Here is a 12,928-nt window from a genome sequence, read left to right on the forward strand (position 1 = left end):
GAATGAGCATACTATAAAGTAGTACCTACCTGGGACTATTTAGCATATTGCAATCATTAAATAGGTAGTTTTTAATGCATTTTTTCATTTCAAGAATGATCTAGTTTTACTAGATTAAAATTTAAAAAATGTTAAGAGAAATTTGCTTAAGGTGTAAAGCCAGAAAAAGGTTAGGATTCAGTTCAAACAGTAGGTAGATGAACCTATCTGCAGAACCTATCTGAAGACAAAAATTCTTAAATATGGAAAACAAAGCATAGAAGAAAATCAGTAATGTTTTAGAAATAAATTTTTTTAGAAGTTCACAGAAAGATGGAATTAAAGTCTGGGTTTATTTTGATTTTGCAAATAAATTTTGATGTCCATGCATAGTTTTTTCATAATACATATGAACTTTCAAAGTCTTCTTGCCCTCCCTATTGAAACAGTAAAAGACAGGGACCAGTAGGTGGCACGGTGGTTAAGGCACTGGACTCCTACAAGGCCAAGTGTGATTCAAGTCCTGAACCCAGCAGTTTGAAACACATGCCAGGTGTGTGTGCATGTGCACCCAAAATCCCAACAGGAAAATGGAGGAGAAGGGACTGCAGTGTGGCCATCCCCATTCTCCTCAAGGGGGTGTTATTTCTCACTTTCTGTCTCTGACTCTCTGGCAACTGTAGTGCCCTATAGCAAAAATCTCTCTTAAAACTCCTCAAGGGGGTGTTATTTCTCACTTTCTGTCTCTGACTCTCTGGCAACTGTAGTGCCCTATAGCAAAAATCTCTCTTAAAAAGAAAAATAGAGACAGAGACAAATAGACCAATGGAACAGAGACTCTAACAGGAGTAACACTGAAGAGCAGTAGGAAAAAAAAACAGTTTGTCTAATAAATGCTGCTGGATTATATCATACACACAAATCATGTTTAGGTAGATTATAGATCTAAGTGTTAAAGTTAAAATAATGACGTTTCAAAGAGATTATATAAGAGAATGTCTTTGTAACATCAGAGTAGAAAAACTAAGACAAAAAAAAGCTCACAAAGGAAACAATTGATAAAGGTGAGTACATTAAAATTAAGATCTGGGCTGGCCCCATGCTGTGGTGGTCAAGGAAGCTGATCCCCACATTGCTGACTGCACAATTTAAATCACGGGCCCAGGGACTTGAAATCACATCAGGAATGCATGTGTGCATGCCCCAATCCCAACAGGATGGAAAAATGGAGGCGAGGTGATTGCAGCATGACCACACCCCACTGGGGAATGCTTTTCCATGCTCCCTCTCCCTCTCTATCAAGTGGTAAAATTGTTAAAAAGTTAAGATCTTCTGTTCATCAAAAGACAATAAGGATGAGAATGAAAATGTAAGCCTAGCACAGCAGAAAAACTCATGCTCTGCAAAGCTGTCCCACATGGGAAGGTTCTGGGTATGTGTCTGAAGACCTCCCTGAGTATGTGGAGACATGTGTGCCCATGACTTGGGGCTGGCTGAGGCCCCAATTATAATTACTTATAATTATAATTACTTTATAAGTCCATGTACATTAACTCAAAAATAAGGCAAAAATAAATTAAGATTGAAATAGTATCATATTGGGTCATCAGAAAAGTCATGCCGTATATTTAAATACGGCATGACTTTTCTGACCACCCAATAGTTAGGGACACTTGCTTCTGGGCTAAGTGATTACCACAGAAAGTGATCTCGACAACTTAGGAAAGAGCTTCCCTCTCAGAGAGAGGGAGGAAGCAATGATTGGGAGAGGGATTCTGGGATACTGGCAATGTTCGCTTTCTTTACCTGGATGGGGGAAACAGTAGCGGGACTGTTTGGTTTTCTATACTTTTTCATACATGCTGTATTTTATGAATTTTCTTCTTTAAAACTTTTCCAGGGCACACATGTGCTCACCAGAGGCAGGCAGACAGAGAGCAAAGGAAAAAGCAACCAACAATGAGGAATGGTCACACCATAATCCTTTCTCCTGCATTTTTCCATCCTTTTGGGATTTGGGGCATGTATGCACATGTACCTAGGATGTTTTTCAACCTGCTGGGTTCAGGATTTGAACCACGTGGTCACCCATGTGGGATCCAGCTACTTTAACTGTTAGGTCATGGGTCAGCTCAGTGAATTTTAAAAAGGCTACAAGAATATTAAAAATAATCCAGAAAGAAAAACAAGGAAAATCACTGAAAATATAACCACCTTTTTCAACTCACAGAATTTGGGGCAATGAGTGACTATACATATTGGGGTGGCACTGAAATTCACAAAAACAAAAACCTTAATTATGTGCCAGAAAATGTTCAGATGACAATGTGACCTGTTAATGTAGATTACGTAAGTTGTTGGAGAAACTAGGTTTTGTCCTAGAAGGCAAACCTACTTGATTCCTTGCTTTTCTTTTGACAAATAGCATTTTAATTATTTTATCTTGAAAGGAACTTTGAAATTGTTCTCCACCTTCTGGAAAGTAGCCCTTATGTTTGACAACAAAAAACTAATGGAAAACTCCTGGTGGCCAGAGGTGAGCTTGTAAGAAAAATAGAAGAAGGCATTTGAAACTCCATTCTTGGGGCCTGATTACATACATACAGAGGTTCTATCCCAGGTCATGGTGCTCTGCTTGGAAAGCTCATGGTAAGTATCTCAAGGAGTCCTTTGAGGCCCCCAACCATGAGAATCACCTGGAGATAGGTGCTAAATTCAAATCCTCCTTACATACAAATCTCTGAGCCTGGGGCCCCCAAATCTGCATTTCTGCATATCCCTTAGGCAATTCCCATAAGTCCACTGTTGAGAATCACTGCTTGATGGGATACCTAAGGCCAGTTCAGGTGGTTGGCCAACACAGCAGTTAAAACACTAAGGCTGGTTCAGAATTTAACAGGCCCCAGCCCATCCCTTAGGAGCTATGTCAGACAAATGTAATGAAGAACAAAATCAGATCTGATCCAATCCTGCTTGGGGCAGCTTTCCATGCCCAGGCCTGGGGCTCTTGCGGACCCAGCATGGGGTTCTGAGGATCTGAATTAATAATAGGACCACAAGATGCTGACGAGGGAACCATAGTCAGCCCCAAACTGCTCCAGACTGGCAGGAGAGAAGATGAATTTCATCCGCGATGGCTTTAGAAGGACACCCGTGGGGGTAGCCCTGCATTTTTCATAAGCAGCCAACCTAATTCTGGGTAGTTTCAGTTGCGAGCGTATGAAAAACGGCTTTCCGGGGAATCTCCACCATCAGTGCGGTGTACAAGGTTGCTGACAATCATCCTGTGACCTTTCTACATGATCTGGCGAGGATCAGGACATGTGTTGTGATGTCGTTCTCCATTTGCCTAATAATTCCGTGACTCAAACCAGCCCCCTCCCTCCACGGCCCCTGTACACAGAGGTGCTCCTAGCGCTTGCTGTGGGAGAAATTCGAGGCCGCTGGTTAAGGAGGAACAGCTGCTCCAATCTGGACTTGGCCTCTGCACTTACCAGGGGCTCGGCTGCACTGGCTTGGGAACCCCTGTCTGTGGCAGTCCAGCTGTCATCCTGCAACAATGATAACTGATCATTTCTGTCACTTATCTTTGCTGGATCTGCCCCAGTCTGACCTGACCTTATTTCCTCTGGATTTTTTTTTTTTTTCCCCTTTCAAGCCATGACCACATGTAAGTTAAAGAAATCTCTTTAAGAGCAGAAACTAAATTCACATGGAAGCCATGAAGGAGGGAGGAGAGCATTCACTTCTGTTGATGGTAGCATACATAAGAAAGGACAGTGGTCCTGGAGATGGGGAGGATCCCTCTGCTCCTTCTCACTGTACAAGATGCAAAACGGGAAGAGACTGTCTGAGGGGAAGATATGCAAATACCCGCCCTGGTGGGCATAGGCTGTCGGTTCTGATAACCCAAGTCAAAGGCAACAAGAAAGAATTTCAGATGATAGAAAACACACAAGAGGAGACAAGGAGTCTCAATAAAACATGTTTAAAGCCTCCATCTGTTTTGGTGAAGCCTCTGGAACTAGGAGACAGCTCACCTTAATATATGGGCAGCTATAAAAGAGGAGTAGGACTACCCTGCTCTTAACAAATGCCTGCACCCCACAGTTCGAATGAATAAAGGAGTTAGCTGCCAACTTTACTGCCGGTTTTAGCTTATGAGTCAGGTTGAGTCTTTTAATTAAAAATTTATAATGTAATAATAATACTTAAGCTCGCATTGCACCTTTTCCCCCAGGAAGCTCAAAAGACCTTCTTAACATCAAATTATTCATCTTTTATAGCAATTGCAGTCAGGTTTCTGGGAGCCGGATATTTCAGTAAGTACTTAAAAACAATACCGGATGAATGACTTACTTTTTTCCCCTCTTTGCGCTCTGTGAGGAGCTGGGGCAAAGAAGGGTTAAGTATGGAAACTGGCAAGCTGGGGCTGTGACAGGAACAGCTTTCCTGCGCTTTGTGACATCCTTAGCTACAACCAGGTAATCAGGGAGATTGAGACAGTAAGTGCAGGGGGAAGGGGCCCCACTTGCACATTGAAATCACCTTGGGCGCTTCTAGAAATACCCATGCCTCTACTCTCACTGCCAGGACAATTGAAAAGAGTCTCTTGGAGTGAGTCCCAGGTACTTTTGTTTTTAAAAGTTCCTCAGGTGATTCTGACACACACCTGAGTTGGATACCACCACTGGGCAGAGTCTGGACACTGGTCCGATGCCCAGCTTACTTGCTGTGTGACATGTGTATGTCACCCGAATTTTGAAAGGGCTCTGTTTCCCCTTTGTGAAATGACAACACTGACATCTGTGATTCTTAGAATGAATGATCTCCAAGGAACTCTTAGAGAAAATCATATCCTATCCTCCTCCTTGCAAAGCAATATCACACCATATCTCTGAATAAATAGGTTTCAAACATTTTTATGTATAAGAATCAGGGGAGAGTTTTTTAAAAATGCACATTCCTTGGTCCCACTCCAAACATTCAAATGCAGAAGATCTAGATTTTTTAATTTTTTCTTTTTTAGTTGCACTTGCCAGAGGGAGAGACAGACAGACAGAGACAAAGAGGGATAAAGCACTGCCCAAGGGCTCATGGTCACACTGCAACCCCGTCTCCATTTCTCCAACCTGACAGGATTTGGGGCGTGCACATACACAGCCACTTGGAGCATTTTTCAAGTTGCCAGGGCCAGGATTTGATCTGTGGTCAGCCATGTGGGATCCGGTTCCCTCTCTATGCATGCAGGGCATACATGCTTATACCCAGGATCCCAAATGGCTAAGAGCAGGAGTGGATGACAGTGTGGGGACTGTTTGGGTACTTGTGTCTGTCCCTCTCTCATAGAAGAAATAAATAAACTTAAAAAAAAAAAAAAGGTTGAAGCCAACTGTGCCTAGAACTCAAACATCAATAAAAGAAAAGGCTAGCAAAACTCCCCAGCAGCTCCAGAAAGACTCACTGAATATTGGTGGGCCAAGACAGACCTACAGAATGTGGATCTTAATCAGACCAGTTGCTGAAAAGCTATGGGGAGCACCAGGTAAGACAAAGGCAGATGGTGTCTACCAGGCCAATGGCCAAGTGACTAAGAAGACAGGCAGGACAATGGGGCTGCCAATGCATTAGGCCTGTGACCCTCATGGATGAGAAGCACCTGCTTGGACATGCAGGTAATAAACGGTACCACCTAGTGAGAGCCTGGGCTGGTCACCACTGCAAAATGGCCATAGCGTGTATTTGTACCTGCTTGTCCCACCTCGATCCAGGGCTCTTTCCTTACAGATGCTCTGAAAGATCAGATGAGGCTGTTCTTTGAGTGTTGGGCAGATTTCACAGGCCCGTGTTTCCCTTCACTCTCGTGCCACAGATTCACCCTGAAGCCTTACTCTTCATTTAGGACTGAAGGTTGTTCCCTGAGTTTCAAGCAAAAGATGAGTTTTTCTCACAATGAGGAGAACCATCCCAAAGATGGGGCTTTACTTAGAGATGTGGCACTTCAGGGGTACACTAAAAGTGTGGATTAAACTCCCATCTTCAGCGTGGCTACCTGCTCCTCTCTAGCTCAAAGGAACTGACAGGCCAACTACAGAGGGAGAATTTCCTGGGACAATCTCCTGCTCAGTCAGTTCATTCAGCGCAAGTGACGCTCCACAGAGGCATTGAGGCATGCGTAAGCTCTCTCAATGACATTATGCTGGGATAAAGAAGAGAAATTCAGTGGTTTTAGGTTGTTCTGGCAAGTTCTGTTTCACCTGTGAACACTCGGCTTCATGAAAACACTATACAGCTTAATATAGTCATACCTGAAGTTGACTTGAAACCGACTGACCAATGCAACCGTGACTATTCTCAGAGCTGCTCAAGAAAGACAGAGAGAGCAAGGTCCCTCCTCTACCCTATAGAGAAAGAGTCCTCTGTGAAGAAGTCTTCAGATGTTGAAGCTCCATTTCCGCATTCCTTAAAAATTTAAATCTGCAGTGGCTCTAGTTTAGTCTCCTTTCACTTGAAAAAGGACATATTCCAGAAAAGGAAACTCAAAGAAGAAAAGATAGCATTGTTTATGTTGTCTACACCCAAAGGTGCGCAAGGGACACACGGTAGCCACATAGATATTGAAGCTCCTGCTAGAGGGAGCTGACTTTTAAACGTGTCAAAAAGGCCTTCCCAGGAATGAGAATCCAGAGGGAGGAGGAATTTAGACTCTCACCCTACCCTGGAACTATGTGCAATAAGTTATCTAGTTTCTCATTTAAAAAGGCAATACACAAACTCCTATCCATCTGGTATAAACAATGCCACAGGAGCTGAGATGTATTCTGTAGCTCAGGTGTACCAAAAAATGGTTCAAGTTAGGAAATATTGTCACTAGTATTGGCAATGTACTTGTTTTTCTTTATTTTTTTCTGAAGAGGTTTTTGCTATAGGGCGCATGTGCTCACCAGACAGACAGAGAGACAGAGATAGAAAGCGAGAAATCAACCCCTGGGGGATGGCCACGCCGCAATCCCTTCTCCTTCATTCTCCTCTCGGGATCTTGGGCACACACGCACACGTGCCCAGCATGAGTTTAAGCCACCAGGTCTGGGACTCGAACCACAGTCGACTACATGGGAGTCCAGCGACATAGCCATTACGCTAACTGCTGGTCCCAACAATGTACTTGTTTTGACAAGACAATAATGGCTGATTCTTTGTCCCCATCCCCCATATAATAATTGTTCATAATATATATGGACCCCGAACTGATTTTTTAAAAGAATTATTTATTTAATTCAATTTGTTATTATTATTTTTAATTTGACCAGACAGAGACGCACACACACAGAGAAAGCGACAAAGGGAAAGCAAGAAAGCAGGCCGCCAGGTCCAGGACTTGAACCACAGTCAGCCATGTGAGAATCCAGCACCTTTAACCACCATGCCACCTGCTGCCCCCTTGAACTGATTTTATTTTAGTCTCTTAGGGATATTTACTTTAAATATATATTTGACATTTTTGCCATAGGGTGTGTACACTCACTGGAGAGGGAAAGTAAGAAATCACCCCTGGGGGAGGGGGGGAAGAAGGCCATGACACAATTCTTTTTTCTCCATTCTCCTCTTGGGATTTTGGGCATGCACACATACATGCCCAGTGTGTTTTTCAAGCCACTAGGTCTGGGACTTGAACCACAGAGTTGACCATATGGGATTTAGTGTCTTAACCACTTGTTGGCCCCCAAAACACACTGTCTTTTTATGATGTGCAAAACAAAGCCTGAATTAACACAACACTGTTTCAGGAAGGGAGCAGCATGTTTCCATGTCCTAAAATGGAAACCAGCATTGAGTGTTTGTAAAGTAAATTCATGCGAAGTCAATCTTATTTCCCCTCTACCTTTTCCCATGAAATGTGGGAAATGGATATGTTGGGTCATCAGAAAAGTCATGGCACATTTTTACATAGAAAAATAAGTCATGATTTTCCCAAAGACCCAATATTTAACCCAGAGAAACCATGCCTGAGTGGACCTTGCTAAGTGGTTTCGGAAGGAAGAGGCTCACATGATGGCCGGCACGCTGACTTGAGTCAGCGGATGTACTTGCTCCATCAGCAGCCCTGTGTCTGTGGGATTTTCAGTCCTTTGTCATTTGCAGGGTGTCCTCCCCACCATACAGTCACCTCCCCTGCTCCTGGGACCGCAGATATTTTCACTCACACTTGGGCCGAGCAGGCTCCAGTCTTATGGAAGGAGCTTGGAAAAGCATAGACACTTCTCATGGCAAAGACTTTGAGTGCCATAAAATGACTTAATTCCCTGCAGAACTGGTTCTAATAAGTCTAAACTTGTATAAATTGAGTTACCTGAAATAAGCAATTTAGACTGGAATAAAGGGGCCATGTGAGAAGGGAGGGTAGATGGCACCTGTGACAGAATGAGGTAGAGAATAAGTGACAGGGAATCTGTGTGAATGCCCAGGAGAACACTGGCCTAATATCATCTTGCTTCTGCAGTACACTTCGCAGCGATAAAGCATTTTAATAAGCACGACTTAGTTTTCCCTCTTAGTTTGCATCTCAACAGAACTGCCCAGCAGGATGAAAGACTGGAAGGAATCCAGGTAGCAGTGACAAGCCCTAGGGCTAGAACAGCTTTGTCTCTGAATCATCATTTAATTCAGGAAAGGCTCTTAACTTCGCTGATAACCATTTCTCTACTGGTCAAAAAAATAAATAAATAAATTTAAAAAACAAACTAAATCAGAATGAGGGTTTGGATTATATGATTACTATTAGTCTTTTCTTTCTGCCAGAGGGTACATGCACTTGTTAGGGAGAAAGAGAGAATGAGAGAAATATATAGACAGAAGGCATCCTTCAATGGGGATTAGTCACACTGCAAACCCTTCTCCATTTCTCCATCAGGGACTTTGGGCACACACACACATGTGCCCAGTAGGTTTTTCAAATCTCTGGAGCTGGGATTTGAACTCCCAGTGGCTATGTAAGACCTGGCTCCCTCACCACTCTGTTATAGGCTGGCCCTACTATACATTTTTTGCACCCCTGAACCTGGATGATGTCATTTATGTTGACAATGTGCTCTTATGTAACGGATTAGAATGGGGTTTCTGGAAAGGTCAGACACAACCTTATAGAGGATACAAATCCTGGTTTCGGTTTAATTAATTAATTCCTTATAGAGGATAAACATGTTGGTTTAGGATTAAATGCTGGTTTAGGATTAATTGCTGTGTGACCTTGACAAAATGAGAGAACCCCTCTGAACCTCAGTCTCTTAATCAGGAAATGAGAACAATAAGACTCCTCTTGTCCAGTGATCGCCCATGTGAATAGAGAAACTGACAGCACTTTTAAACTTCAACAACCTATCAAAACAATAAACCATTGTTGTTATCATTATTACTTCCACTATAAAAATCCACTAGCCTTCTAAGAATGACCTAGCAGAGAAAAAAATTAATTCAGCAGCCCTTATTATTCACCCAGCATAAATCCTGACTGGGGAGCAAAGACTAGTTACAAAGCAAGAAGAAACAATTTAGCTTCTTCACTGCCATCTCATGGTCTAGGCTTCTAGGCGCCCCCTCCTCCCTGCAAACTACAGAAACTAACGAACACCTAGGGCATTAACAAAGATGATTTTCTCCATCACCAGGACAACAGAATCAATCTTTCTACACAGATCTTTCAAAGATCAACAAAATTACTATGAAGATTAAAAACAAATACACCATGGCACTTAGAGAGGCAACAGCTGTTCTTCCAAACTTTCCAAAATAACATCAGAGCACAATGTCATGACTGGATCTGGAGATGTGGACCCGGCTTTAGAAACACATGGCATTGCAAGAGGTTACATACCAGAAAAGCTGGCTCCTCACTATATCCCACATACACAGGCCCTCCCACACACCTGGGGCTAAATGGTAAGAACCATGCACCCACACCTGCACAATGGAAGACACCTCCTACTCCAAGTGACTTCTCATTCCCTTTCTTGAAATTACTACCTAGTGTATTCTTATGCATGGAGTTGGGTGGAAGCTCATCTAAAAAGTAACAAATTCTTTTTTTCCTCCAGGATAATAAAATTAAAAAGATCCTTCATGTCTGGACAATAATTAGGAAGCTTATTTTGGCTTTTCTTTGTTCTCTGATGTCCCTGAACCTGACTGGTTTTATTTGTTTGTTTTTTAGAGAGATTTTTGCTATGGGCTGCATGTACTTAACGGAGAGTCAGAAAGACAGAAAGTGAGAAATCCCCTTCCAGAGGGTATAGCCAGACTGCAATCCTTTCTCCTTCAGTCTCCTCTTGGGATTTTGGGCATGCATGCACATGTGCCCAGTGTGAGTTTTAAGCTACCAGGTCCAGGACTTGAATCGTGATCAACTACGTGGGAGTCTAGCAATGTAATCATTACGCCATCTGCTGGTCTCAAGCCTGACTGGTTTTTAAGCATGCATTGGATAACTTAGGTCATAGGTTTTAGCATGGAAGTGTGTTTGTGTGTGTGTGTCTGTATACATACATACATATATACGCACACATACTATATTATATATCTATTACTTTATATATTTATTATTATATGTATATATCTTTATTTTATGTATTGGGTCATTTGAAAAGTCATGATGTATTTCTGTCATAACTTTTCCAATGACCCGATATGTACTTACATATAAAAGAAATAAACCTAAAAAATTTTATTGCTAGAAAGTATGTGTGCTCACCAAAGAGAGCCAGAAACAGTACTCCCCAATGGAGCATGGTCATGCCAAAATCCACCGCTCCATCCTGTCAGGATTTTAGACATGAACACAGCCAGCATGTTTTCAGCCTGCCGTATGGGATCTGTCTCCATATGCATGGGGCTTGACTACTGTGCTACAGAGCTGGCACGAAACTTGTAATTAAATAGGACCTATGAAAACCACACCTGAACAGTCTACACAGAGGAGTAAAAAATGAATTTATGGGGCCAGCAGGTAGCATGGTGCTTAAGGCGCCGGAAAGCCTGTGACTGACAGCAGTTGGAGTCCCAGACCTGGTGGCTTGCTTTCTCACCTTCCCTCCCTCTCTTTATCTTTCTCTCTGTCTCTTTTGTGAGTGCACATGCCCTGAAGCAAATTAAAAAATAATAATAATGACAAATAAAATTAAATAAGCAATTCCTTAAAAATGAATTTATTTAAAAAATAAATTATAATGCTATAATTCTTGTTGTATTGATTTCAGCTTTTTTATTATACCTTGAAAATAAAAGCAAAGATAACAAGTACGTTAAGGGCAAGATACCCTCTTACTCATCCTTTTGTAATTTCCATAAACTCAAGAAATTCTTGTCTAATTTAATTATTTAAAAACTTTCTTAAGGAAAGTAAGCATTTAATCATAGTAATAGTTTATATATCATTATTATAAAAGCTTCGTTTTGAAATAAAATCATTACAAAATAAAATCAATAACCATGTTGAAGAACTAAAACTAATTTCTAATGAACTCAATGAAATATAAGTTCTATGCCTCATTGAAATCTGGAGTTTGAATTAATTCTTGATTCATGGCTATTACAACTTCAGCCTTGCTGATCTTCTGAGATATATAATCAATAATTTGGCATTCCAATTAGTTACTCGATTCATTTTTAAAAACTCAAATATGCTGAAGGGTAAAAACAAATATATATATATATGTGTGTGTGTGTGTGTATGTATGTATATACACATATACATATGTGTGTATATGTATATACTACAACTATATATACATACACACATATATACAAACACACATACAAATATACATGTGCGTGTGTGTGTATATTTTGTTTCAACCAATGGATTTAGCATAATTACTAGAAGTAAATGAATATCTTATCACAACCAATAAATTTAGGGATAATTGCTAGAAATAAATGTCTACCTTGTCAATCTGTCACTGCTTGTCACAGCTAGTTTTATTCTTAAATGAATCATGTCTAACACAGAACTGATAAGTAGTAGTAATTGATTTAATCCTGAGTAACATAAATCTTCTATGTCACTAAATACTGTTTTTGCACAATATATTTACTTCACTTTTTATTGAGTAACATGGAAATGGGTGCTGAGCTGGCAGCCTGATAATAAATAGCCCTAATGTTATCAGGACTGCTCTCTCTCGCATTGACAAAAATGGTGATAAATTGAATTGTAATTGAGATGGAGAAGGAAGACTATTCCTTCTAATGCTGAGATGAACTTATCCCCTCCCCCGTCCTCATTACACACTCATGCTTTTCCACCAGCAGGCAGGGTTAGCCCTGAAACACAGAGCCCACCCTCTGTCACACACGGCCCCACACCCCATGGCTGTGCACGCTGAGCCACACGCCTGGCTTCTGAGGAGAGGTTAAGCGCTTTACTTTACCTTCTTGCACACAGACGGGTTTATCACTTGGGATCCAGCCTAGGGTTCCATTAAGATGTTTCATACACAGTCTCTTTGTAGAGCCTTTCAGCTTGAATCCGTCTTGGCAGTGAAATCGGGCTACAGAGCTTTCAAAGAAAACCCCTCCACTGGGGGTCCTGAAGCCATTCTCAGGGACTCCTGGGTCAGCACACACGTGAAGGTCATCGAAACCTACATTGACAGAGAGAGAAAAAGGTGCCTCTGAGTATACTCGTCTAATGGCAAGGGCCTTCCGAGACAAAGGACAGACACTGTTGACTGCACACGCCCTAGAGCCCTCCAACCATACCAGCTGCAAAGCCAAGACCATACATACTCCAGTGCGCGTTTTAGTCTGCTCTTTGCTTTCTCCTTACAAAAGCGCTTATTAGAGTTTTCAGTCCAATGACCAGGTTAGCCTTTCAAGGAAGTTCTAGTAGAAGGGAGAAAAGGAAAAGTAAACAAAAGGAATAGAGTAACCAGTGCCACACAGAGGCACAAAACGC

General features: G+C 41.7%; 1 protein-coding gene across 1 annotated transcript in view; it reads right to left on the minus strand.

The window, feature by feature from the left end:
* Positions 1-12,928, minus strand: part of LOC102483416 (sushi domain-containing protein 4) — a 133,167-nt gene that overhangs the window by 47,920 nt on the left and 72,319 nt on the right. The window contains exon 3 of the mRNA XM_027769662.1: positions 12,402-12,614. Within this exon, the coding sequence (XP_027625463.1) occupies positions 12,402-12,614 (213 nt within the window). The remainder of the gene's footprint in view (positions 1-12,401; positions 12,615-12,928) is intronic.

The sequence above is a fragment of the Tupaia chinensis genome, unplaced genomic scaffold, assembly GCF_000334495.1.
Source record: "Tupaia chinensis unplaced genomic scaffold, TupChi_1.0 Scaffold150175_1, whole genome shotgun sequence".
NCBI lineage: Eukaryota > Metazoa > Chordata > Mammalia > Scandentia > Tupaiidae > Tupaia > Tupaia belangeri.